The sequence below is a fragment of the Oncorhynchus gorbuscha genome, linkage group LG16 (genome assembly GCF_021184085.1).
Source record: "Oncorhynchus gorbuscha isolate QuinsamMale2020 ecotype Even-year linkage group LG16, OgorEven_v1.0, whole genome shotgun sequence".
In the NCBI taxonomy this organism is placed as follows: Eukaryota; Metazoa; Chordata; class Actinopteri; order Salmoniformes; family Salmonidae; genus Oncorhynchus; species Oncorhynchus gorbuscha.
The window spans coordinates 16,275,906-16,303,766 of NC_060188.1; the positions used below are offsets into that span (position 1 = coordinate 16,275,906).

The following is a 27,861-nucleotide window of genomic DNA, read 5'->3' on the forward strand; positions in this document are numbered from 1 at the left end:
CATCTAGAACTGTCAGCTGATAGGAGGTGAAACGCTTTGGCATTCAGGTGCATCACTTACAGCATTCAAAGTAAGCACTAAACACGTATAGAATATTCATCTCAATAACTTGGACTGGGATCATTGCTCAGGGAACAAGTTGCCTGTAGGCACAAATCTAGGATCACTTCCCCAATAAAATGTGTTAGTGGAATGAGTTTCCCTGGGGATAGAAGGTGTCATTTGTGAAGTCAGTGAAGGTGTTGTAGGTTTAATGCCTGTCCGTCCTCCATGTCCTTCCATCACATAGACTCACATTGCCCATTGCACTGTACACATTCTGCAGTTGCCTAAAGTAAATCCATTTTAATCTTAAGCTCCAATATGTTTTCATCACTTATTCAAGTTGTTTTCATTTTATTTTCAACACTGATATAATTAATAAAGGCTGAGTAGGCAACCCAAAAAGTAATAGTGCTCTCCCTGATGAATTGAAATAGCAAAAGGCTAAAGGATAGATTAAGTCATTTTTATGGACTGAGTTATTGAGATGATTACAAATACTGCATTCAAATACTGCAGACTGTGTTGACACTTTGCAGTATTGTTTTGCTTTCACCCCCGCCCCCCACCCCACCCCCAAATAAAGTGTCATGGATGTAGCACACTCGGGGAATCAGTGCACAAGACTAGATGCCCGAAGGGCCTCACAGGCTGACACCCCATGGGACATCATTCTGGGTATTACCACTGAGTCACTTACAAACTACCATGCCTGTGTGAGGGGCCTGACTTAAGGTGGACCAGCTTGATAACAGATGAAGAAGATTAGGAACATATTAATTTAGAGCATTCAATTATTTTCAAGTTTCACCACAATTATACTGTACAAGAGAAATACATGCAATGTACCAAATAAAGAAAACCACGTAACAACATACTAATAAACCTGGGTATGACAGTGAAAGAAGTGCAGCTATTGATGGTAATACAGCTGCTGCTAGTGTAATTATATTGATGTTAATGACTGTGCTGGCAGCTGTAAACATGCAAACCATGTTATCTATTATAAATATTGTAACATGAGAAAATGTATATGGGGCTATCAGTGTCACAGGTCACAGGGGAATCAGCCATGCTGTGGAGGGTCCATGAACTTCCTTTCGGTGTGAATTCAGTTCTGTCGGTTTTGCCTATTTGCACAAAACGAACACAGCTGACTCTCCTGATACCCAGTAATGTCATTGCTGTTTACCAATCCACAAATGTTTGATGAATAATACACATGTATGAAATGACAAATTGGCGTTGTGATGAATGATTTAGCATCCGGGAGCCTCGAGTTTCATCTTTGAGCGTGAGGCTCCTTCCTTCCACCTTCACTTTGAGAGGCGATTAAGCTGTGAGAGTGCGATTCCTCCCCTCCTCTCCGTGATGGGGTGAATCTGATCAGCGCAGACCACGCGCGCTATATAAACCGGGCGCGCGCCACGGACGGATTACAACAAAAAGCGACAGCTCCGTGGCCCTGAAATCACTCGCAACACATCACCGCTGCTCCTAAACCAAATGCAACACAACACACACGACGAAATGCAGACCATTAAGAAGGTAATCTCTTGGAAACTTTTGATACTTTCTTACTTATTCGTGGAGGGTTCGGGCCAAGACTTTGGTGGTGGTCAGACTCAATTTATTTGCACGTCGGTGCCCAAGGATATGGACATATGCGCCGCTACCTTACAAAACAGTATGCCTGGAGAGGATTTGAAGACCACTGTTATGCAGCTCCGGGAGACCGTCCTACAGCAGAAGGAGACCATTATGAACCAAAAAGAGACTATCAGAGAACTGACTTCCAAGTTAACTCGCTGTGAGGGCCAGAGTGCGCCCGAGCCCGGACCTGGGGGAAGGAGAAAAGAGACGGGGATCAAAAATACTATGGGGGATGTATCAAGGGGTCCCTCGGACACTTTGGCGCAACTATCGCAGACTTTACAGTCTCTAAAGCAGAGATTAGAAAATCTCGAGGTAATATGGAGAACCCTAATCTTAACGAAATAATAGCCTTTATACATTTCACCAATCATTTGGGGTGAAAAACGACATGTTTACAATATGGCCTAAATCACGTTGCACTGTCTTATCCAACTCGCACTGCCGCCCTCGTAATTTGTTTATCACATTTACTTCCAGGGATGAAGCCCTCCACCATGTAGGTTAATACTCTGCACTAATCGTGAAATGTAACAAGTCATGCTGAGAACAGACACCTTGCCGGGGACGAATTTAGTTGCTTGATGTAGGCTACCATGTTGCTAACTCCACAGGGCAATAAACCTTAAAGAAGTTAATCTGGCATTAGCTTTACGATGTCCCTCAGCATATGGGTTGTACTGTTTCTCAGTATTTTTAAAACTTTTTTTATTTTTAACTAATCATTATTTCATTCCACAGCAATTCAGTAGGAACAACAACTCGGTCCAGGCGAACAGTCTGAAAGACCTGCTACAGAGTAAAATCGACGATTTGGAGAAGCAGGTGTTATCCCGCGTGAACAGTATAGAAGATGACAAGCCTGGGCTGCGGAACGAGACGGAGCAGCGCGGTAGAGTGGAGTCGACTCTCACATCCCTGCACCAGAGAATCACCGACCTCGAGAAAGGTGCGAGCTCAAAAACGCGCCAAATACTTGGCCAGCATAGTTTAACTAATTAGTATCGCCGTTTAATAAACAAAAACGAGCTATTCTGAAAGACCTTTCAAATCCAACTGAAGTGGTGTTTATTACTAATGAATAGATCCATGTCAATATACGAAATCAATTGGTAATGTGGCTGGTGTCCATTGCATGGCAGGGGGGGATGGGATCCGGCGAATATCTGCATTGCTTTGCATATCCAATTCCACAAAGATGTGTGGCTTAAGGTGATTTACTGTTTAAGGCATCTGTAAAAAAAAAAAAAAAAGGATGGTGCAACCTTCTGTATTCAGCACTTTTCCCTTAATTCATGCAGATCACAATGGTTAAATTCTATTGTAACAGCCGTCTCCACTTGCACCACTAGCCGTTTGAGCAGAGCAAAGTTCGCCAGGACCCTATGGCGTAACGCTCCAGCTCCTTATAGCGGGCAACAACCACTGTTGTAAAGTTCCGCCGAGGGAGGGGTGAGGAGAGACCAGGACCACTATTCCAACCTCTTTGCTCATGTGATGCCTATCATGCCGCAGAAAAAAACGTGGAACCACAAGAAACATTATTTTTTTTGTATAACCACATTAATCAGTCAACCTTCAGCAGCAATCCGTTGCAACTCTCCCCTGCACATTACGTGATGCTCAGCGACATATTTGACAACCTTCCAAAAAGGTCCAACTCAAAATCCTCACGTTCATCTTGACCTGACAATCACAATTGGTTGTTAAAGACAGGACAAATGTTCCACAATTGATGTCCAACAAATTGGTGTCACTCACATAGCCGATATAAAAGGCTCTAACTTCTATACAGTGTTTGACTTGGTGTGAAATATGTTTCTGTACTAATTTTGGGTACTGGTACTGTTTATATTTAGGTTTAGGAGATCCACAATATGTCTTAGCTAATATTCTATAAGAGGAACAGGAGCTCAAGCAGTAGAACATTTGAGGTGCCAGTACTCAGTACCGGTGAGCTCCTGCCCAAGTCAAGGACTGCATCTATAGGCCTAGGCTAGCCCACAATAATTATTGTGACAGGTGACATCTTTAACCTTGTCCTCTGTTTTGTTTACAGGTCAGAAAGAAAACAGGCCGCTGGATAAATTCCAGTTGACATTCCCGTTGAGGACCAACTACATGTATGCCAAAGTGAAGAAGAGTCTCCCTGAGATGTACGCATTCACTGTCTGCATGTGGCTCAAATCCAATGCATCCCCAGGGGTGGGCACGCCATTCTCCTACGCAGTGCCAGGGCAGGCCAACGAGCTGGTGCTGATTGAGTGGGGGAATAATCCTATGGAGATACTCATCAATGACAAGGTATACTCACATATTATTTTACACGATGCATATATCACCAACAGTATACAAAATATTATTTGAAAGCAGAGTATTGCATCAAAATTATTCTTAATATATGAACATGCTGATTGTAGCATGAATGCCTGCACTGCAAAATACAAAGAAATATCATTTTTGAATTAGACCACACTGCCTATAAAGCCTCAAGCTTTTTAATAAGTATGCAAGGTTATTTATTTTAGTTTGCTGCAGTGATAAAACATGTAAAACACTCCACCCATATGCATATACTAAAACAAATACTGAAATCCATTCCAGGTAGCTAAATTACCATTCATTATCAACGACGGCAAGTGGCATCACATCTGTGTCACATGGACAACTCGAGATGGAGTATGGGAGGCTTTCCAAGATGGAGTCATGAGGGGCAGTGGAGAAAACCTTGCTCCATACCATCCAATCAAACCACAAGGTGTTCTGATATTGGGACAAGAACAGGTATGTCCATTACAATTTTAATGGTCCGTTTTTAATCAATAAACTTTGGTACCTTAGGTCATAGTGGTCCTTCTGTAGCTCAGTTGGTAGAGCATAGGGTATATCATACGTAAATGTATGCACACATGGACTTTGGATGGCCATATATTTTTTTATATTATAATATCAAAAGGGACATGGCCTATAGCATAAACATAGCATCAGTCAGACCTTGAGAGAGGAACAGGCTTATGTATCAATTAAAAAACCGAGCCGCTGACTCTCTGGTTCCATAATAAGATGGAGGAATTATCCCATTTAGGCATGAATTTGGATCAATTATCAAATGAAATCAATCAAATTAAATCATATTTGTCACATGCTTCGTAAACAACAGGTGTAGACTAACAGTGAAATGCTTACCTCCAGGCCCTTCCAAACAATGCAGTGAGAAAAAAAGAGAAATAATAGAAAAATAGACAAATAATAACACGAGGAATAAATACACAATGAGTAAGGATAACTTGGCTATATACCCGGGGTACCAGTACTGAGTCCATGTGCAGGGGTACGAGGTCATTGAGGGAGATACCGTGCGTTCGGAAAGTATTCAGACCCCTTCTGCTTTTTCCATATTTTATTAAAATTATAGCCTTATTATAAAATGGATTAAGAAAAAAACCTCATCTACACACAGTACCCCATAATGACAAAGTAAAAACAGATTTTTAGAAATTTTTGAAAATGTATGAAAAAACCCCAGAAATATACATTTACATAAGTATTCAGACCCTTTATGCAGTACTTCAGCACCTCTGGCAGCAATTACATGCTTTAGTATTCTTGGGTGTGATGCTACAATCTTGGCACACCTACATTTTGGGAGTTTCTCACATTCTTCTTTCCTTCGATCCTGCCTAGTCTCCCAGTCCATGCCACTGAAAAACATCCCCACAGCCATGAAGCATGGTTCTGCCACCACCATGCTTCACCATAGGGATGGTGCCAGGTTTCCTCCAGACATGATGCTTGGCATTCAGGCCAAAAAGTTAAACCTTGGTTTCATCAGACCAGAGAATCTTGTTTCTTATGGTCTGAGATTCCTCTAGGTGCTTTTTGGCAAACTCCAAGCGGGCTGTCATGTGCCTTTTACTGAGGAGTGGCTTCCGTCTGGCTACTCTACCATAAAGGCCTGATTGGTGGAGTGCTACAGAGATGGCTGTCCTTCTGGAAGGTTCTCCAATCTCCACAGAGGAACTCTGGAGCTATGTATGAGTGACCATTGGGTTCTTGGTCACCTCCCTGACCAAGGCCCTTGTCCCACGATTTCTCAGTTTGGCCAGGTGGCCAGCTCTAGGAAGAGTCTTGGTGATTCCAAACTTATTCCATTTAAGAATGATGGAGGCCACTGTGTTCTTGGGGACCTTCAATGCTGCGGAAATGTTTTGGTACCCTTCCCCGGATCTGTGCTTTGACACAAACCTGTCTCGGAACTCTACAGACAATTCCTTCAAACTTTCTGTTTTATATTTTAATACATTGGCAAACATTTCTAAAAACTTGTTTTCGCTTTGTCATTATAGGTCATTGTGTGTAGATTGACAGAAAAATCTATAATTTAAGCAATTTTAGAACAAGGCTATAACAAAATATGGATAAAGTCAAGGGGTCTGAATGCTTTTCGAATTCATTGTATGTACATATACAGTAGGTAGGGATAAAGTGACCAGGCAACAAGATGGATAATAAACAGTAGCAGCAGCATATGTGATGAGTCAAAAGAGTTACTGCAAAAAGGGTCAATGCAGGTAGTTAAATGGTGAACCAATAGCTCCCCGGATTAACTATTTAGTGAACCAATAGCTCCCCGGACTAACTATTTAGTGAACCAATAGGTCCCCAGGCTAACTATTTAGCAGTCTAATGGCTTGTAGTAAGCTGTTCAGGGTCATGTTGGTTACAGACTTGGTGCATTGGTAGCGCCTTCCATGCGGTACCAGAGAGAACAGTCTATGACTTGGGTGGCTGGAGTCTTTGACAATTTTTAGGGCCTTTCTCTGACACAGCCTGGTATAGAGGTCCTGGATGGCAGGGAGCTCAGGCCCAGTGATGTACTGGGCCGTACGCACTACTCTTTGTAGCGCCTTGTGGTCAGATGCCAAGCAGTTGCCATACCGGTGATGCAGCCAGTCAAGATGCTCTCAGTGGTGCAGCTATAGAATTATTTGAGGATCTGAGGGCCCATGTAAATCTTTCCAACCTCCTGAGGGGAAGAGGAATTGTCGTGCCTTCTTCACAACGGTGTTGGTGTGTGTGGACCATGATAATTCCTTAGTGATGTGGACACCGAGGAACTTGAAGCTTTCAAGCTGATCCACTACAGCCCTGTTTATGTGGATGGAGGCATGCTCAGCCCTCCGTTTCCTGTACCCACAATCAGCTCCTTTGTCTTGCTGATGTTGAGAGAGAGGTTGTTGTCCTGGCACCACATTGCCCCTAAGGTGATGGTCAGAGTGGTGGATCTGTTGTTCCCTACCCTCACCACCTGGGGGCGGCCCGTCAGGAAGTCCAGGATCCAGTTGCATAGAGAGGTGTTTAGTCCCAGGGTCCTTAGCTTAGTGATGAGCTTGGAAGGCACTTTGGTGTTGAACGCTGAGCTGTAGTCAATGAACAGCATTCTCACATAGGTGTTATTTTTGTCCAGACGGGAAAGGGCAGTGTGGAGTGCAATAAGATTGCATAATCTGTGGATCTGTTGGGGCGGTATGCCAATTGGAGTGGGTCCAGGGTGTCTGGGATGATGGTGTTGATGTGAGCCATGACCAGCCTTTCAATGCATTTCATGGCTACAGATGTGAGTGCTACGTGGTGATAGTCATTTAGACAGGCTACTTTCGCATTCTTGGGCATTGTGGTCTGCTTGAAACATGTAGGTATGACAGACTGGGTCAGGGAGGGGTTGAACATGTGAGTGAAGACACTTGCCAGCTGGTCCGCGAATGCTCTGAGTACACGCCCTGGTAATTAGTCTGGCCCTGCTGCCTTTTGAATGTTAACCTGTTTAAAGTTCTAACCCACATCGGCTACGGAGAGCTTGAACACACAATCGTCTGGAACAGCATGTGCTCTCATGCATGGTTCAGTGTTACAAGACTTGAAGCAAGCATAGAAGGTATTTAGCTCGTCTTGCAGGTTCGCATTACTGGACAGCTCGCGGCTGGGTTTCCCTTTGTAATCCGTGATAGTTTGCAAGCCCTGCCACATCCGACGAGCGTCAGAGCCGGTGCTTTGCCTGTTTGATGGTTCGTCTGAGGGCGTAGCGGGATTTCTTATGTGTCCGGGAATAGTGTTCTGTTCCCAAAAAGTGGCAGCTCTAGCCACTTGGAGTGTGAGAAATGACCCTTTTTACTCATGAAACCAACATAGTCTGGGGGCAATTCGTATTATTCTGTCGGTAAATCTGTGACACTCCATTTAGTATGATATATTACATTATGTACGTTACATTATGAATGGAATAGCGATCGTACAATATCATACGAATTATAGGATGTATATTGTACGTCTTACCCTGCCGTACAATAGCATATGAACTGAATGAAGTATTTTATACACACTTTGGGGGACGTATAGTATTTTACGTCTTTCTCTTGGACCAGGTTGCTTATTGCGCCATAACAACAAAGGAGAATTATGGGGAGAAATTATGTTGGTAGTTAGGGGAACTAACAACAAAGGTTAGGATAACTTTTGTAAAAGGTTAGGAGAACTAAAATTACACTGGTTAGTGGAATTTACATAGCAGGTTAGGTGAAATTGGTTAAGTTTCAAAAAAGAGTTAGGGGAAGAGTAAGTTAAAATGCTACAGTTGTCCCCAACGCGACTTGATCACACAACCTTTGGATTGCTAGACAGTTGCAAATTACTCCCATCCATCCTCACCAACCAATCTCCCTTTCTAGCTAAAGTAACTACACCACTACTAGGTATCATATGTCTTGGAGGTGCTCAGAAATGCGTAAAGAATGAGGCAAGGCTGACGAAACAGGGCAACCCCAGTTCTGATTTATCAACTCACACTGCAGGCTGACGAAACAGGGCAACCCCAGTTCTGATTTATCAACTCACACTGCAGGCTGACGAAACAGGGCAACCCCAGTTCTGATTTATCAACTCACACTGCAGGCTGACGAAACAGGGCAACCCCAGTTCTGATTTATCAACTCACACTGCAGGCTGACGAAACAGGGCAACCCCAGTTCTGATTTATCAACTCACACTGCAGGCTGACGAAACAGGGCAACCCCAGTTCTGATTTATCAGCTCACACTGCAGGCTGACGAAACAGGGCAACCCCAGTTCTGATTTATCAGCTCACACTGCAGGCTGACGAAACAGGGCAACCCCAGTTCTGATTTATCAACTCACACTGCAGGCTGACGAAACAGGGCAACCCCAGTTCTGATTTATCAGCTCACACTGCAGGCTGACGAAACAGGGCAACCCCAGTTCTGATTTATCAGCTCACACTGCAGGCTGACGAAACAGGGCAACCCCAATTCTGATTTATCAGCTCACACTGCAGGCTGACGAAACAGGGCAACCCCAGTTCTGATTTATCAGCTCACACTGCAGGCTGACGAAACAGGGCAACCCCAGTTCTGATTTATCAGCTCACACTGCAGGCTGACGAAACAGGGCAACCCCAGTTCTGATTTATCAACTCACACTGCAGGCTGACGAAACAGGGCAACCCCAGTTCTGATTTATCAGCTCACACTGCAGGCAGTTCTGATTTATCAGCTCACACTGCAGGCTGACGAAACAGGGCAACCCCAGTTCTGATTTATCAGCTCACACTGCAGGCTGACGAAACAGGGCAACCCCAGTTCTGATTTATCAACTCACACTGCAGGCTGACGAAACAGGGCAACCCCAGTTCTGATTTATCAGCTCACACTGCAGGCTGACGAAACAGGGCAACCCCAGTTCTGATTTATCAGCTCACACTGCAGGCTGACGAAACAGGGCAACCCCAGTTCTGATTTATCAGCTCACACTCACACTGCAGGCTGCAACCCCACGATTTAAACAGGGCAACCCCAGTTCTGATTTATCAGCTCACACTGCAGGCTGACGAAACAGGGCAACCCCAGTTCTGATTTATCAGCTCACTGCAGGCTGACGAAACAGGTTCTGATTTATCAGCTCACACTGCAGGCTGACGAAACAGGGCAACCCCAATTCTGATTTATCAGCTCACTGCAGGCTGACGAAACAGGGCAACCCCAATTCTGATTTATCAGCTCACACTGCAGGCTGACGAAACAGGGCAACCCCAATTCTGATTTATCAACTCACACTGCAGGCTGACGAAACAGGGCAACCCCAATTCTGATTTATCAACTCACACTGCAGGCTGACGAAACAGGGCAACCCCAATTCTGATTTATCAGCTCACACTGCAGGCTGACGAAACAGGGCAACCCCAGTTCTGATTTATCAGCTCACACTGCAGGCTGACGAAACATTCTGATTTATCAACTCACACTGCAGGCTGACGAAACAGGGCAACCCCAATTCTGATTTATCAACTCACACTGCAGGCTGACGAAACAGGGCAACCCCAATTCTGATTTATCAACTCACACTGCAGGCTGACGAAACAGGGCAACCCCAATTCTGATTTATCAACTCACACTGCAGGCTGACGAAACAGGGCAACCCCAATTCTGATTTATCAACTCACACTGCAGGCTGACGAAACAGGGCAACCCCAGTTCTGATTTATCAACTCACACTGCAGGCTGACGAAACAGGGCAACCCCAGTTCTGATTTATCAACTCACTGCACAGGGGCAACCCCAATTCTGATTTATCAGCTCACACTGCAGGCTGACGAAACAGGGCAACCCCAATTCTGATTTATCAACTCACACTGCAGGCTGACGAAACAGGGCAACCCCAATTCTGATTTAGGCTGACGAAACAGGGCAACCCCAGTTCTGATTTATCAACTCAGCTGCAGGCGAAACAGGGCAACCCCAGTTCTGATTTATCAGCTCACACTGCAGGCTGACGAAACAGGGCAACCCCAGTTCTGATTTATCAACTCACACTGCAGGCTGACGAAACAGGGCAACCCCAATTCTGATTTATCAGCTCACACTGCAGGCTGACGAAACAGGGCAACCCCAGTTCTGATTTATCAGCTCACACTGCAGGCTGACGAAACAGGGCAACCCCAGTTCTGATTTATCAGCTCACACTGCAGGCTGACGAAACAGGGCAACCCCAGTTCTGATTTATCACTCACACTGCAGGCTGCTGAAACAGGGCAACCCCAGTTCTGATTTATCAACTCACACTGCAGGCTGACGAAACAGGGCAACCCCAATTCTGATTTATCAACTCACACTGCAGGCTGACGAAACAGGGCAACCCCAGTTCTGATTTATCAACTCACACTGCAGGCTGACGAAACAGGGCAACCCCAATTCTGATTTATCAACTCACACTGCAGGCTGACGAAACAGGGCAACCCCAATTCTGATTTATCAACTTGCAGGCTGACGAAACAGGGCAACCCCAGTTCTGATTTATCAACTCACACTGCAGGCTGACGAAACAGGGCACCCCAGTTCTGATTTATCAACTCACACTGCAGGCTGACGAAACAAACAGTTCTGATTTATCACTCACACTGCCTGACGAAACAGGGCAACCCCAGTTCTGATTTATCAACTATGCAGGCTGACGAAACAGGGCACCCCAATTCTGATTTATCAACTCACACTGCAGGCTGACGAAACAGGGCAACCCCAATTCTGATTTATCAGCTCACACTGCAGGCTGACGAAACAGGGCAACCCCACCCTGATTTATCAGCTCACACTGCAGGCTGTTCTGATTTATCAGCTCACACTGCAGGCTGACGAAACAGGGCAACCCCAATTCTGATTTATCAGCTCACACTGCAGGCTGACGAAACAGGGCAACCCCAGTTCTGATTTATCAACTCACACTGCAGGCTGACGAAACAGGGCAACCCCAATTCTGATTTATCAGCTCACACTGCAGGCTGACGAAACAGGGCAACCCCAGTTCTGATTTATCAGCTCACACTGCAGGCTGACGAAACAGGGGTTCTGATTTATCAACTCACACTGCAGGCTGACGAAACAGGGCAACCCCAGTTCTGATTTATCAGCTCACACTGCAGGCTGACGAAACAGGGCAACCCCAGTTCTGATTTATCAACTCACACTGCAGGCTGACGAAACAGGGCAACCCCAGTTCTGATTTATCAGCTCACACTGCAGGCTGACGAAACAGGGCAACCCCAGTTCTGATTTATCAGCTCACACTGCAGGCTGACGAAACAGGGCAACCCCAGTTCTGATTTATCAGCTCACACTGCAGGCTGACGAAACAGGGCAACCCCAGTTCTGATTTATCAACTCACACTGCAGGCTGACGAAACAGGGCAACCCCAGTTCTGATTTATCAACTCACACTGCAGGCTGACGAAACAGGGCAACCCCAGTTCTGATTTATCAACTCACACTGCAGGCTGACGAAACAGGGCAACCCCAGTTCTGATTTATCAACTCACACTGCAGGCTGACGAAACAGGGCAACCCCAATTCTGATTTATCAACTCACACTGCAGGCTGACGAAACAGGCAACCCCAGTTCTGATTTATCAACTCACACTGCAGGCTGACGAAACAGGGCAACCCCAATTCTGATTTATCAACTCACACTGCAGGCTGACGAAACAGGGCAACCCCAGTTCTGATTTATCAACTCACACTGCAGGCTGACGAAAACAGGGCAACCCCAATTCTGCAACCCCAGTTCTGATTTATTTATCAACCCCAGTTCTGATTTATCAACTCACACTGCAGGCTGACGAAACAGGGCAACCCCAATTCTGATTTATCAACTCACACTGCAGGCTGACGAAACAGGGCAACCCCAATTCTGATTTATCAACTCACACTGCAGGCTGACGAAACAGGGCAACCCCAATTCTGATTTATCAACTCACACTGCGAAAGGCTGACTGCAGGCTGAAACAGGGCAACCCCAGTTCTGATTTATCAACTCACACTGCAGGCTGACGAAACAGGGCAACCCCATTCTGATTTATCAACTCACTGCAGGCAGGCTGATTTATCGAAAGGCTGACGAAACAGGGCAACCCCAGTTCTGATTTATCAACTCACACTGCAGGCTTTATCATTTACTCACACTGCAGGCTGACGAAACAGGGCAACCCCAATTCTGATTTATCAACTCACACTGCAGGCTGACGAAACAGGGCAACCCCAATTCTGATTTATCAACTCACACTGCAGGCTGACGAAACAGGGCAACCCCAATTCTGATTTATCAACTCACACTGCAGGCTGACGAAACAGGGCAACCCCTGATTTATCAACTCACACTGCAGGCTGACGAAACAGGGCAACCCCAATTCTGATTTATCAACTTGCAGGCTGACGAAACAGGGCAACCCCAATTCTGATTTATCAGCTCACACTGCAACTCACACTGCAGGCTGACGAAACAGGGCAACCCCAATTCTGATTTATCAACTCACACTGCAGGCTGACGAAACAGGGCAACCCCAGTTCTGATTTATCAACTCACACTGCAGGCTGACGAAACAGGGCAACCCCAGTTCTGATTTATCAACTCACACTGCAGGCTGACGAAACAGGGCAACCCCACTCACACTTCTGATTTATCAACTCACTGCAGGCTGAAACAGGTTCTGATTTATCAACTCACACTGCAGGCTGACGAAACAGGGCAACCCCAGTTCTGATTTATCAACTCACACTGCAGGCTGACGAAACAGGGCAACCCCAGTTCTGATTTATCAACTCACACTGCAGGCTGACGAAACAGGGCAACCCCAGTTCTGATTTATCAACTCACACTGCAGGCTGACGAAACAGGGCAACCCCAGTTCTGATTTTCAACTCACTGCAGGCTCACCCCAGTTCTGATTTATCAACTCACACTGCAGGCTGACGAAACAGGGCAACCCCAGTTCTGATTTATCAACTCACACTGCAGGCTGACGAAACAGGGCAACCCCAGTTCTGATTTATCAACTCACACTGCAGGCTGACGAAACAGGGCAACCCCAGTTCTGATTTATCAACTCACACTGCAGGCTGACGAAACAGGGCAACCCCAATTCTGATTTATCAACTCACACTGCAGGCTGACGAAACAGGGCAACCCCAGTTCTGATTTATCAACTCACACTGCAGGCTGACGAAACAGGGCAACCCCAGTTCTGATTTATCAACTCACACTGCAGGCTGACGAAACAGGGCAACCCCAATTCTGATTTATCAACTCACACTGCAGGCTGACGAAACAGGGCAACCCCAGTTCTGATTTATCAACTCACACTGCAGGCTGACGAAACAGGGCAACCCCAATTCTGATTTATCAACTCACACTGCAGGCTGCAGGCTGATTTATCAAACAGGGCAACCCCAGTTCTGATTTATCAACTCACACTGCAGGCTGACGAAACAGGGCAACCCCATTCTGATTTATCAACTCTGCAGGCTGACGAAACAGGCTGATTTATCAACTGATTTATCAACTCACACTGCAGGCTGACGAAACCCCAATTCTGATTTATCAACTCACACTGCAGGCTGACGAAACAGGGCAACCCCAGTTCTGATTTATCAACTCACACTGCAGGCTGACGAAACAGGGCAACCCCAGTTCTGATTTATCAACTCACACTGCAGGCTGACGAAACAGCAACCCCAATTCTGATTTATCAACTCACACTGCAGGCTGAAACAGGGCAACCCCAATTCTGATTTATCAACTCACACTGCAGGCTGACGAAACAGGGCAACCCCAATTCTGATTTATCAACTCACACTGCAGGCTGACGAAACAGGGCAACCCCAATTCTGATTTATCAGCTCACACTGCAGGCTGACGAAACAGGGCAACCCCAATTCTGATTTATCAACTCACACTGCAGGCTGACGAAACAGGGCAACCCCAATTCTGATTTATCAGCTCACACTGCAGGCTGACGAAACAGGGCAACCCCAATTCTGATTTATCAACTCACACTGCAGGCTGACGAAACAGGGCAACCCCAGTTCTGCACTGCAGGCTGACGAAACAGGGCAACCCCAGTTCTGATTTATCAACTCACACTGCAGGCTGACGAAACAGGGCAACCCCAGTTCTGATTTATCAACTCACACTGCAGGCTGATTTATCAACTCACACTGCAGGCTGACGAAACAGGGCAACCCCAGTTCTGATTTATCAACTCACACTGCAGGCTGACGAAACAGGGCAACCCCAGTTCTGATTTATCAACTCACACTGCAGGCTGACGAAACAGGGCAACCCCAATTCTGATTTATCAGCTCACACTGCAGGCTGACGAAACAGGGCAACCCCAATTCTGATTTATCAGCTCACACTGCAGGCTGACGAAACAGGGCAACCCCAATTCTGATTTATCAACTCACACTGCAATGGAAAAATGAAAAGCCGTTTGCATGGTAACGTGATTCATTAGTCAAAACAGTCATCTGGATAAATGAAAAAGTCTACAAATTTGATATATGGGTTATCCTTGGTTTCCTCTAACAAGCTACATGGATGGAAGCATGGATAAATGATTTAATGCACAAATTAACTCCAAAGGTTAACTTGAAATATTGTTTTCCTTTGTGTTAGCACAATATCCATCTTCATTCATTCAATATTATTTTCCACAGGATACGCTTGGAGGGGGCTTTGATGCTACACAAGCTTTTGTTGGAGACCTGGCGAATTTTCATATCTGGGACCGGAAGTTGTCTATTGGAGAGATATACAACCTGGCAACTTGCAGCAGCAAAGCGCAGATAGGCAACGTGTTTTCGTGGTTGGAGAGCAGCATTGATATTTACGGAGGAGCCTCCAAGTGGACATTTGAGGCTTGTCGTCAACTGAACTGAACTGCAGGGAAAAGTGAAAAGCCAATGAGAAATGCGTGTGGTAAAGCCTCTGTTGATAATACATCTGATTTGATAGATAAAGAAGCATTTATTTCAGTAAATGACATCTGGATTTGTTATAGATATTGAATTCTTTGTGTGTGGACACTTACTAGATTTCTACCTGACTAAAATAAGAATCTGATCTTGTTCATCTTGGATATTTCAGTTGGATAGTTTTGGCATCTGGTTGGATGCTTCAAAGCGCTTCGTTCAACTGGCCGGTTTGTTATCTCATGGTCTTCAGAGCAATTGACACATACAGGCCAGCATATCACCACAACGCAGTGCAGATGCAGACAGCACTCCCCGACAAAGGACCACTTAGAACGTCCACCATAAGTAGAATTGGTGACCATGTAGTTGTCCCCAACGAGGAAATCAGGGAGGGGACTGGGGATCTGGGGATCTGTCTCCGTCCGTTAGTACATTAGTGCGTTAGTACATTAGTCACTATTGACATTCGGTGCATATGTCCCTCTGCTAAAAAATAAACAAATTTGCCGCAGGGACCAATAAGCTTCACCATTCTGGATTTCCATTATTTTGAATTTTGTGAAAAACACTGAAAAGCTACTCTTCTGGCACCAAATGAATGATCTGCATGATGACAGTATTTTCCAGACTAATACCTAAAACAACATGGCCACTATTGACCAATAAATATTCACTTGGGCATGGTCTGGCAAACATTAGTCAAGAATATTTGTATTGTAACAAATGCTGTCAAGACATATGAGTCTAGCTAACACACAAGATATCTCAGACATAACTGGCCCGATTTTGGGTAAATGTTGCCTCTTGCCATAGAGATCCAACATTCACAAAATTACACTGATTGGTCCAAGGGGGGATGCTATAGTAATCAACTATGTACGTTAGTCACACACGATATCTCAGACACCACTGGCCCGATTTTAACAAAACTTGGGTGAATGATGCGTCTTGCCATAGAAATCAGTCATTTGCAAAATGATACTGATTGGCCCAAGGGGGGTGCTGGATAATTTGTGGGGGACAACAAACATGCTTACTGTTGCCCTGTTTTTATTGGACTGGGGACACGCATTTCAACCAATCACGTGAGTTTGTTCATATTCCCACTGCCTGGGATTTTCACTGTGAACGACGGGGAAAAGACTTGAAAAGGAATGTATACTTAAACGGTTATGAAACAGGCACAGCTTTCTGCTCTATCGCTATCGTTTCTCGATCACCACCTGCTTGACGCAATTTTGTGTAAAGAATGACAACTTTTTTGCCAACATACAAGCCTGGGTGCCTTGGGATGTTGAAATAACTCAGCACATTCATTATGATTTGCAAAGTATTTTGTGTCCTATTTATTTTCCTGTAGGCCTACAACGAGATTTATTTCCAAAAGAGATGTTTATTATCATAACACATTGCGTTGGATAATAACATGATTATTGTACTTAAAAGCAATTCATTGAGGTGTTTGTACTTTAATGGGAATGTTATCTGTACAGTAACAGCATGACTTAACTAATTGCTGCAGCAGCATCAACAAAATCTGCTTTTACTATCCTCCTTTTGGTTTGAGATTTTATACTGTATTGTTATATGCTCAAAGCATGGCAACACTGAAATATGAAAAAGTTCTAATTTTTTAAATAAAATTGTGATACCTGAATCTACCCCTGTGTGAGTGTGACATTACTGTCAAAGAGTAACCCATGCATGTCACAGGCCTACACATGTATTTGAAAGCATATGAGAGTCCTCTTACATTTCTCTATAGTCTCAATTAACATTGTGAAACCTATTGTCAAGAATCAATGGCAGATTCAGAGACCTCTGTACACCACTCCCTTTCATTTCCTCATACTAGATATGCACAGACTGAGAGGCATTGAGAGACCTGGGTTTCAGTATGTGGCATCAGTGGATGAACCGGGTCGGTGGTGTAACAGCACCCTAACAGACGCCTAAAAGTTTAACCCTTAACGTGGCCAGGACCCGGAGAGGATAGAGAAGGTCAACACTATCTGCCTCCTCCTTAAAAGAAAATCTAGTCCTCATTACCACCGGATAAATCTCCCGGCCACCGCGACCCAGACAACATCTCAAGGTGCATTCCATTGCCACCAAGTAAAGGGCTACCTGGGAAGTATTCTGTTCTCCTGACATAAAAATACAGACACACACGTAAGAACACACACCCACCAGTATTCCCGAAGCTTGATGTCTATTAGCAATAGTTTTGAGTCGACGACAGGTAGAGGAGTGTGACTGAGATACGCAGAGGTAGTGAAATACTACAGGCAAAGCATTTAAAAACGGATATATCTAAAAACAAGGGCCCATGTCACTATCTTTTTTTTAAAATTTGGCAAGTCAGTTAACAAATTGTTATTTACAATGACAGCCTAGGAACAGTGGGTTAACTGGTCTAGGAACAGTGGGTTAACTGGTCTAGGAACAGTGGGTTAACTGGTCTAGGAACAGTGGGTTAACTGGTCTAGGAACAGTGGGTTAACTGGTCTAGGAACAGTGGGTTAACTGGTCTAGGAACAGTGGGTTAACTGGTCTAGGAACAGTGGGTTAACTGGTCTAGGAACAGTGGGTTAACTGGTCTAGGAACAGTGGGTTAACTGGTCTAGGAACAGTGGGTTAACTGGTCTAGGAACAGTGGGTTAACTGCCTGTTCAGGGGCAGAACAACATTTTCTTTACCGCAACCTTTCGGTTACTGGCCCAATGCTCTAACCACTAGGCTACCTGCTGCCCCATTGCAATGCATCCTGTATCCCATATACAATCACAGAAATACCATGTAAAACCAGTAGTATATGGTTCCATTGGCAGGGCTTGACCTATAGCTAGTAGTGTTCACAAACTCAGTAATGAGGCCAGGTCGATAATTCATGTTTAACCACCTCAGTTGAGTGGTGGGTTTCCCATGATCCACCTCTGGGACATGGAACACATCTGAAGTCTTTTCCCCAGGTGCCATCCTGCTGTAGCCTATACATATCCCATAGTCATTACCACCTGCTGTTTTGGACACAGATGGAGTTGGGTTACAGAGATAATTCCTACTGTGGTGGAGAACAGCAGACAGGCTATCTATCCCCTGAGTGACCTCAGCCTCTGCGTGGCCCATGGACCACTGGCTAGAAATAGACCAGAGATATTATAGGTCAACCTTGTCTTCACCTCTGGACCATGTGTGTCTGGTCCGGATCAGGCTTTTTTTGGTCTGACCCAAATCCTGGCCCAGATGTTTTGAGGTGTATTTTTATCCTAGCTGGACAGGAGGGACTCTGGTCAGTACTACGTGGCCAATAGCACTACTATCCTGATGTAAGGTTCCTATCAGGGTCATCTCCTCCACGTCTGTTTGTCCTTATTATATCATGGTCTGAAATCTAACAACCAACTCCAGTCTTTCACCATATTCAGAGACACCTATTCTCTCTCCCTTGGCGTGATGCAGTAGGAGCAGTACAAATAACACTGGGGTGGTAATGAACAGGTAAAGGCTGGTAGCTGGAGGCTCCTGGATAACAAGCTCACAGTGCTGCACTGGGAACCCAATATCTTACTACAAGTGTACTTTAGCATCTCATTGCTTGAACTTCCATCCACAACTCGAAGGTAACTGGCTCTCAACAGACAGTCAACAAACAAGTCATATCTACCATGCTCCACACAACAGTACTACATATTCAACTATATTGTACATTATAAACTGGGTGGTTCGTGCCCTGAATGCTGATTGGCTGACAGTTGTGGTATATCAGACCGTATACCACGGGTATTACATTTACATTTAAGTCATTTAGCAGACGCTCTTATCCAGAGCGACTTACAAATTGGTGCATTCACCTTATGACATCCAGTGGAACAACCACTTTACAATAGTGCATCTAAGTATTTTAAGGGGGGTGAGAAGGATTACTTTATCCTATCCAGGTATTCCTTAAAGAGGTGGGGTTTCAGGTGTCTCCGGAAGGTGGTGATTGACTCCGCTGTCCTGGCGTCGTGAGGGAGTTTGTTCCACCATTGGGGAGCCAGAGCAGCGAACAGTTTTGACTGAGCTGAGCGGGAACTGTACTTCCTCAGTGGTAGGGAGGCGAGCAGGCCAGGTGGATGGCAGTGCCCTTATTTGGGTGTAGGGCCTGATCAGAGCCTGGAGGTACTGAGGTGCCGTTCCCCTCACATAGGCAAGCACCATGGTCTTGTAGCGGATGCGAGCTTCAACTGGAAGCCAGTGGAGAGAGCGGAGGAGCGGGGTGACGTGAGAGAACTTGGGAAGGTTGAACACTAGATGGGCTGCGGCGTTCTGGATGAGTTGTAGGGGTTTAATGGCACAGGCAGGGAGCCCAGCCAACAGCGAGTTGCAGTAATCCAGACGGGAGATGACAAGTGCCTGGATTAGGACCTGCGCCGCTTCCTGTGTGAGGCAGGGTCGTACTCTGCGGATGTTGTAGAGCATGAACCTACAGGAACGGGCCACCGCCTTGATGTTAGTTGAGAACGACAGTTTGTTGTCCAGGATCACGCCAAGGTTCTTAGCGCTCTGGGAGGAGGACACAATGGAGTTGTCAACCGTGATGGCGAATCATGGACGGGCAGTCCTTCCCCGGGAGGAAGAGCAGCTCCGTCTTAGTTCAGCTTGAGGTGGTGATCCGTCATCCACACTGATATGTCTGCCAGACATGCAGAGATGCGATTGCCACCTGGTCATGTGTGTCGTCTGCATAGCAATGATAGGAGAGACCATGTGAGGTTATGACAGAGCCAAGTGACTTGGTGTATAGCGAGAATAGGAGAGGGCCTAGAACAGAGCCCTGGGGACACCAGTGGTGAGAGCGCGTGGTGAGGAGACAGATTCTCGCCACGCCACCTGGTAGGAGCGACCTGTCAGGTAGGACGCAATCCAAGCGTGGGCCGCGCCGGAGATGCCCAACTCGGAGAGGGTGGAGAGGAGGATCTGATGGTTCACAGTATCGAAGGCAGCCGATAGGTCTAGAAGGATGAGAGCAGAGGAGAGAGAGTTAGCTTTAGCGGTGCGGAGCGCCTCCGTGATACAGAGAAGAGCAGTCTCAGTTGAATGACTAGTCTTGAAACCTGACTGATTTGGATCAAGAAGGTCATTCTGAGAGAGATAGCGGGAGAGCTGACCAAGGACGGCACGTTCAAGAGTTTTGGAGAGAAAAGAAAGAAGGGATACTGGTCTGTAGTTGTTGACATCGGAGGGATCGAGTGTAGGTTTTTTCAGAAGGGGTGCAACTCTCGTTCTCTTGAAGACGGAAGGGACGTAGCCAGCGGTCAGGGATAAGTTGATGGCGAGGTGAGGTAAGGGAGAAGGTCTCCGGAAATGGTCTGGAGAAGAGAGGAGGGGATAGGGTCGAGCGGGCAGGTTGTTGGGCGGCCGGCCGTCACCGAGATTTCATCTGGAGAGAGAGGGGAGAAAGAGGTCAGAGCACAGGGTAGGGCAGTGTGAGCAGAACCAGCGGTGTTGTTTGACTTAGCAAACGAGGATCGGATGTCGTCAATCTTCTTTTCAAAATGGTTGACGAAGTCATCTGCAGAGAGGGAGGAGGGGGGAGGGGGAGGAGGATTCAGGAAGGAGGAGAATGTGGCAAAGAGCTTCCTAGGGTTAGAGGCAGATGCTTGGAATTTAGAGTGGTAGAAAGTGGCTTTAGCAGCAGAGACAGAGGAGGAAAATGTAGAGAGGAGGGAGGCGAGTTTTCCTCCATTTCCGCTCGGCCTTCCGGAGCCCTGTTCTGTGAGCTCGCATTGAGTCGTCAAGCCACGGAGCGGGAGGGGAGGACCGAGCCGGCCTGGAAGATAGGGGACATAGAGAGTCAAAGGATGCAGAAAGGGAGGAGAGGAGGGTTGAGGAGGCAGAATCAGGAGATAGGTTGAAGAAGGTTTGAGCAGAGGGAAGAGATGATAGGATGGAAGAGGAGAGAGTAGCGGGGGAGAGAGAGCGAAGGTTGGGACGGCGCGATACCATCCGAGTAGGGGCAGTGTGGGAAGTGTTGGATGAGAGCGAGAGGGAAAAGGATACAAGGTAGTGGTCGGAGACTTGGAGGGGAGTTGCAATGAGGTTAGTGGAAGAACAGCATCTAGTAAAGATGAGGTCGAGCGTATTGCCTGCCTTGTGAGTAGGGGGAAGGTGAGAGGGTGAGGTCAAAAGAGGAGAGGAGTGGAAAGAAGGAGGCAGAGAGGAATGAGTCAAAGGTAGACGTGGGGAGGTTAAAGTCGCCCAGAACTGTGAGAGGTGAGCCGTCCTCAGGAAAGGAGCTTATCAAGGCATCAAGCTCATTGATGAACTCTCCGAGGGACCTGGAGGGCGATAAATGATAAGGATGTTAAGCTTGAAAGGGCTGGTAACTGTGACAGCATGAAATTCAAAGGAGGCGATAGACAGATGGGTAAGGGGAGAAAGAGAGAATGACCACATGGGAGAGATAAGGATCCCTATGCCACCACCCCGCTGACCAGAAGCTCTCGGGGTGTGCGAGAACACGTGGGCGGACGAAGAGAGAGCAGTAGGAGTAGCAGTGTTATCTGTGGTGATCCATGTTTCTGTCAGTGCCAAGAAGTCGAGGGACTGGAGGGAGGCATAGGCTGAGATGAACTCTGCCTTGTTGGCTGCAGATCGGCAGTTCCAGAGGCTACCGGAGACCTGGAACTCCACGTGGGTCGTGCGCGCTGGGACCACCAGATTAGGGTGGCAGCGGCCACGCGGTGTGGAGCGTTTGTATGGTCTGTGCAGAGGAGAGAACAGGGATAGACAGACACATAGTTGACAGGCTACAGAAGAGGCTACGCTAATGCAAGGAGATTGGAATGACAAGTGGACTACACGTCTCAAATGTTCAGAAAGTTAAGCTTACGTAGCAAGAATCTTATTGACTAAAATTATTAAAAATGATACAGTACTGCTGAAGTAGGCTAGCTGGCAGTGGCTGCGTTGTTGACTTTGTAGGCTAGCTGACAGTGGCTGCGTTGTTGACACTACACTAATCAAGTCGTTCCGTTGAGTGTAGTAGTTTCTACAGTGCTGCTATTCGGGGGCTAGCTGGCTAGCTAGCAGTGTTGATTACGTTACGTTGCGTTAAAAGAACGACAATAGCTGGCTAGCTAACCTAGAAAATCGCTTTAGACTACACAATTATCTTTGATACACAGACGGCTATGTAGCTAGCTATGTAGCTAGCTACGATCAAACAAATCAAACCGTTGTGCTGTAATGAAATGAAATGAAAAATGTGATACTACCTGTGGAGCGAGCGGAATCGACCGGTTGTTGAGTGCGGAAGTTCTATTCAGTAGACGTTGGCTAGCTGTTGGCTAGCTAGCAGTGTCTCCTACGTTAAGGACGACAAATAGCTGGCTAGCTAACCTCGGTAAATTAAGATAATCACTCTAAGACTACACGCTCTAAACTACACAATTATCTTGGATACGAAGACAGCAAAGACAACTATGTAGCTAGCTAACACTACACTAATCAAGTCGTTCAGTTGAGTGTAATAGTTTCTACAGTGCTGCTATTCGGTAGACGGTGGACGTTTGCTAGCTGGCTAGCTGCTGGGCAGATAGCAGTGTAGACTACGTTAGGACGACGAAATACGAAGTTGCAATAGAAGTGCTGACTGTTTCACTTTGTTGTCCTCTTTCTTTTCCTTTTCTTCTGTCCTTCTTTTGTCCTTATTTTGTCTTCCTTTCTTCTGTTAACTAGATATTTTTTGTTGTTATTCTTTGTAAGCTAGCTAGCTTCTTCCAGGAGAGTCCCTAGCAACTGCTTAGCAACAAGTAAACAATTCTGCTAGCAATTCACCTAGCTAAGATAACTGTACAATTTTATGAAAAAAATAGTTAATTTTTCAAAAGCCTGTCTTGTTTAGTTTGTTCCTTGTTTTGTCTTCTATTGAGTCTTGCAGTTTTCTCTTGATTTTTTCGATGTACTTCACTCTAAAAAAACATTTAAATCTCAATAAATACAGGAGCTCATTTTTCAGCAGCTGCTCAATTTAGAACTCCGGAATTTTATATGATGGGTATGACAAAACATTTATTTTTACTGCTCTAGTTACGTTCGTAACCAGTTTATAATATGGTAACCATTTTATAATAGCAATAAGGCACCTCAAGGGTTTGTGATATATGGCCAATATACCATTGCTAAGGGGCCAGGCGTTGCGTCGTGCCTAAGAACAGCCCTTAGCTGTGGTATATTGGCCATATACCACACCCCCCCCGTGCCTTATTGCTTAAATATACCCTGTCCCTGACCCTTTGACTCACACTCCACACTGGCAAGTCATCCCATTCACAGCTAATAAAGCATTTGACAGTTGATGTGTGAGGGCGAGTACTGCATACAGTTGGCCCAATCAGAATGATCTGCCCTAAATGATGAATTGTATTTGTGTTTGTATGTGTGTCCATAGCTCTGACCACTATGTTATTCTCACAGATGCCTGGTCCGGTTGACCAGCTTGGCCGGTTTGCCTTTGTGACCTTGCCGTCTGCATCCAGCTAGCTATGACTGTATGAAGGTGGCAGCTAACAAGATCTCTCTCTCCTGCCATCTTCCACCTGCTTTGAATACATATTGAGAAAAGGCCAGGCACTGTCCCACCAGTGATCAGAGCCTGATGAAAAATGCATGACCAGGGTGGGTAAACAGCTCCTCAATGTGGGTCAGCAGAGAAGAAAGGAAGAAATTATGCAAAGGTCATATTGATGTTGAATATGATCCTCACTTCTTGTGATATTTAGAAAAACCTTTAGGAGGTGCGTATTGGATTGTTGATAATAATGTTGATCCGTGACAGTACAAGTGGTTAGAGTAACAGAGCTTCTGATAGGTCAGCTGCAGAGCTTGGTAAACATGACATCATCAGAAAGAGGTCATAGAAGCACTACATCCAGTATGACTCTCTGTCATTAGTCAAAGTATCAATACCCCATGTGGGTGGGAGTGGCCTTAGACCAATGGGAGCGTTTCCTAGAGAGGCTGAATGAAGGGTGACCCTGAGAAGTCCAATATCACCAATTACCATTGATGTACACCCTACCATTAAAGGCCTTGTGAAACTCCTTTGTAGTTAGTTTAAAACTCCTTCCCAGCTCATTTGAGCAAGCACAAGCAGTAGATCACTGTTTCAATCAAATCTTATTATGATAAGCATTTCTGGTCAGCCTTATTAAATATGTACCCTATTCATAATTGCACAGCATTAGCAAACCATTCCCATTCATCTCTCTGGTAATTATTTCATGTTGGATTACAGCAGGCAGAGCTACAGTGGATCCCCACTGACTGTCCATAACAGAGGCCAACAGAGCTCTGTGGTAGACTGGCGGAGAGACAAGACAAGAGGCGTTTGTAAGGCAAACTGAAACAGAATATACATGAGACACATCCATATTCGCCCATAATCTCACAGCCTTCTCTATGGCTGTCAGACTCATGCTCAACACTCCATGTCACTGAATGAATAATTTATTTCATCCCGGGAAGCAAAGGAAATTCTCCTTCAGATTTATCTTCTGCCAGTGCACCATCCAGCCACTCAGATTCACTACTTCTTCCACCGCCGCAGTCGACGCTTTGCCTCTCTGGGGAAATACAAACACAAACATTAGGCTGGGCAGATTCCTTTGAAGAACCTTCCCTGAGCTATCCCAGATAGGCAAGTATCTGATATAGCTCGGGTAAAGTCATTTTGGACTAGTGCCTTTAAGAGAAGAAGCTAGTTCAGCGTACTTTACATACAAATTACCTGCTCTTAGCACCATGGATGAATATCACTGCAGGTTGTATGAAATCATCAGCACAAATAAAATGTGGGGAGTATATAGATGGTAAGTATCAAACTGCAGCACCCTCAGAAGCCACCATTTGAGCAGTTCAGTGGGTTTTGGGTCGTGGCGTCTCTGGGGACCCATACAGTTTGTCTTGTCTAAAGGATGACAGTGCAGATTAATTGGCCAATCCAGCCCACTTCCTGTTGGCTCTTCCTCCCCTGGCACTGTGCCACACTGCAGCTCAGTGCCTGCTGGGAGGCCACAGCTCCCTAGAGGGGGTAGCAGAGTGCTGTTGCCACCAGGGAGAGGAACACATGTTATGTTGTGTGTCCCCCACCATCCCCCCCAGTAGGTGTAAAAGGGTCTACCGGGATGGGTGTTTAGAGACCAAGTGTATTGTAATACCATACACTTGCCTTGATCCTAGATCAGCTTTGCAGAAGCCCCCCCCACCCCGACCTTCAGGCTGCCTGCCTGCCACTGAGAGGCCTTTAGCCACGGGAGGTGTATGACAGAAGCTGACACCACAGGAATATTTTTCAAGACGTTGCCACAATCTCTGCACCCTCTGGGAACGATGCCAGGGGCTGTGTTTCATAATCAGGTCAATCAGAGACAGAACACCTTCCCACCATCTCTCACCCCCACCCAGCACACCACCCTGCACCTCCTCACCATTCCTGGGTTTGGGCACAGAGCACAGCCTACTGGTGCCCTGCTATGTGTGTGAACATACAGAGAAGGTGTGACAGGGCTGGTGCCAGAAGGGGGAAGAGGGGGAAGGAGGGGGAGCTTCACACCTAACCAGACAGAAACAGAAACAGGTGAGCTATACTGACAATTCTATGTGTCTAAAAAACAGGAAATCAACAGCAACTCTCATGCATACAAATAAAACAGAACCTATAAATTAGTGGCAGCAGGCAGAATGTGAACAAAGTTCAACATCTGCTACGTTGGGCACATTGGTCCTTTTCATAAGAACCCCAACAAAAATACAATATGAAGATAAGAACAAAAGCTGCAACCTTAATCATTTTTTCTAGGATTGAAAAATTGGGATCTCACTCCAAAGGATTACAACTTCAAATGAAAACAGATTCTGTCGGGAAATGTTTTCTAAAGTATGACGAAAGCTAGCTGCAAAGCCAAAAGAGAGAGAAAGAAGTACTCTAGTCTCTAGAACACAAAGGGATGTATGTACCACAGTCTCTTCTGTACTGGATGGAACTCTTTGAAAGAATCTAAAGAATTTAAAGATTTCATAGGGCTGAGACACAATCAACCCAGCCCAGACAGTGTTGATAACTTGGATTAAATAGTGGCCAGGAGAAGATGTTGGCCAGAACCACATACAGTACCACTTCTACACAATGGAGGACAGACACATAGATGGACGTACAGGGCAGGCAGTGTTAAAAAGACCAGCCTGTAGTTTCAACACCCCTGAACTATTAGTGAGCTGTACTCTCCCTTTTACCCCTTATTTTCTTATTAGTGGTACCTACAAGTCACCCCACCTGTATCAGCCAATCATAGTTGCTGTCATCCGAGTGAGATCGTGGTCAGACGAGGATGGGTGTCTAGGACTGTTCCTCACCAAGTGTAAGTACTGTTGGCATGTCATTGGTATTTTAGTTGGGTGTGGCTAAGGCAGTCGAGACATTTACCAGTTATTCCTTTTCCATGTGTGTCATGCTATTCCTAGCCAGCTAGCCTAGTCATGCTAGCTCATCTACGCTCCTCACGCCTTGTTTAGGATAGCCTATTCATATTATTACGTTCATATTGTCTGTGTAGAGCCTTTATGTAGTGCTCCTGTGCACTGGTCTAACAAATAGCCTCATTTAGCCTTAGCCTCCCTCGTGGTGCAGTTACTATTCCACAGTGGTCGTGGTCTCGTGCTCATGCAGAATCTGGTTGCATTACGGTCATGGTTTCAGTTATATGCTTACCAGTATTTGAATCTTTATGCTGTAACTGCATTCCATTATTGTTTTTGTATTAGTAATCAGTAATTGAACATTGTAGTGCATAGATGTGTGTATTGATGTGCATACTACGCTAAGCCAGTGTAGTATATCATAACATATATTATTTACTCATAGCCTAGCAGAGTGGCCTGGAACCATATAACTAAAACACATCCCATGACTGAGACGTAGGGGGCTATTACTCAAACATACTTCTGCATTAACCCAGACACATTCTGTCCAGGTCAAAAGCACATTCTAACCACAAACCAACTGTAAAGCTCCAAACTCAACGGTCGGACTGAAGTTTTCACATAAATCCCCACCAAGGCAGGGAAACTCCCTGGCCTAAAGCACCAACGTTTAGTCCCAGTTCCCCCCCATCGCCCCCTCACTCATGGCCTCTTGACACATATCTTGACACACACATTGACACGCACGTACAGTATAGCGCACGAACACACACACCCCCCACACTGATTTCCACTGACATCCCTGGACACACAAACCCCTGCTTTGACCACAGTCAGTTCCAGTTCCCCTTTTCTCAATTCCTTGACACACACAGACACACAGACATCT

At 45.8% G+C, this 27,861-nt stretch overlaps 1 protein-coding gene across 1 annotated transcript; it reads left to right on the forward strand.

Moving 5' to 3' along the window:
* Positions 1-1,472: 1,472 nt before the first annotated feature.
* LOC124000762 (neuronal pentraxin-1-like) lies at positions 1,473-17,167 on the forward strand. Its single transcript, XM_046307352.1, has 5 exons — positions 1,473-2,010; positions 2,437-2,644; positions 3,755-3,999; positions 4,300-4,479; positions 15,249-17,167. The coding sequence occupies exons 1-5, from the start codon at positions 1,549-1,551 to the stop codon at positions 15,468-15,470; spliced, it is 1,317 nt and encodes a 438-aa protein (XP_046163308.1). The 5' UTR covers positions 1,473-1,548; the 3' UTR covers positions 15,471-17,167.
* The last annotated feature ends 10,694 nt before the right edge of the window (positions 17,168-27,861 follow it).

Bases quoted from the DNA above. Each gene is read 5' to 3' on its own strand.
- LOC124000762 (XM_046307352.1), top strand. From the start codon at position 1,549: ATGCAACACAACACACACGACGAAATGCAGACCATTAAGAAGGTAATC. The intron at 2,011-2,436 runs GTAATATGGAGA...TTCATTCCACAG, and splicing joins AGAGATTAGAAAATCTCGAG to CAATTCAGTAGGAACAACAA. The intron at 2,645-3,754 runs GTGCGAGCTCAA...TTTTGTTTACAG, and splicing joins AATCACCGACCTCGAGAAAG to GTCAGAAAGAAAACAGGCCG.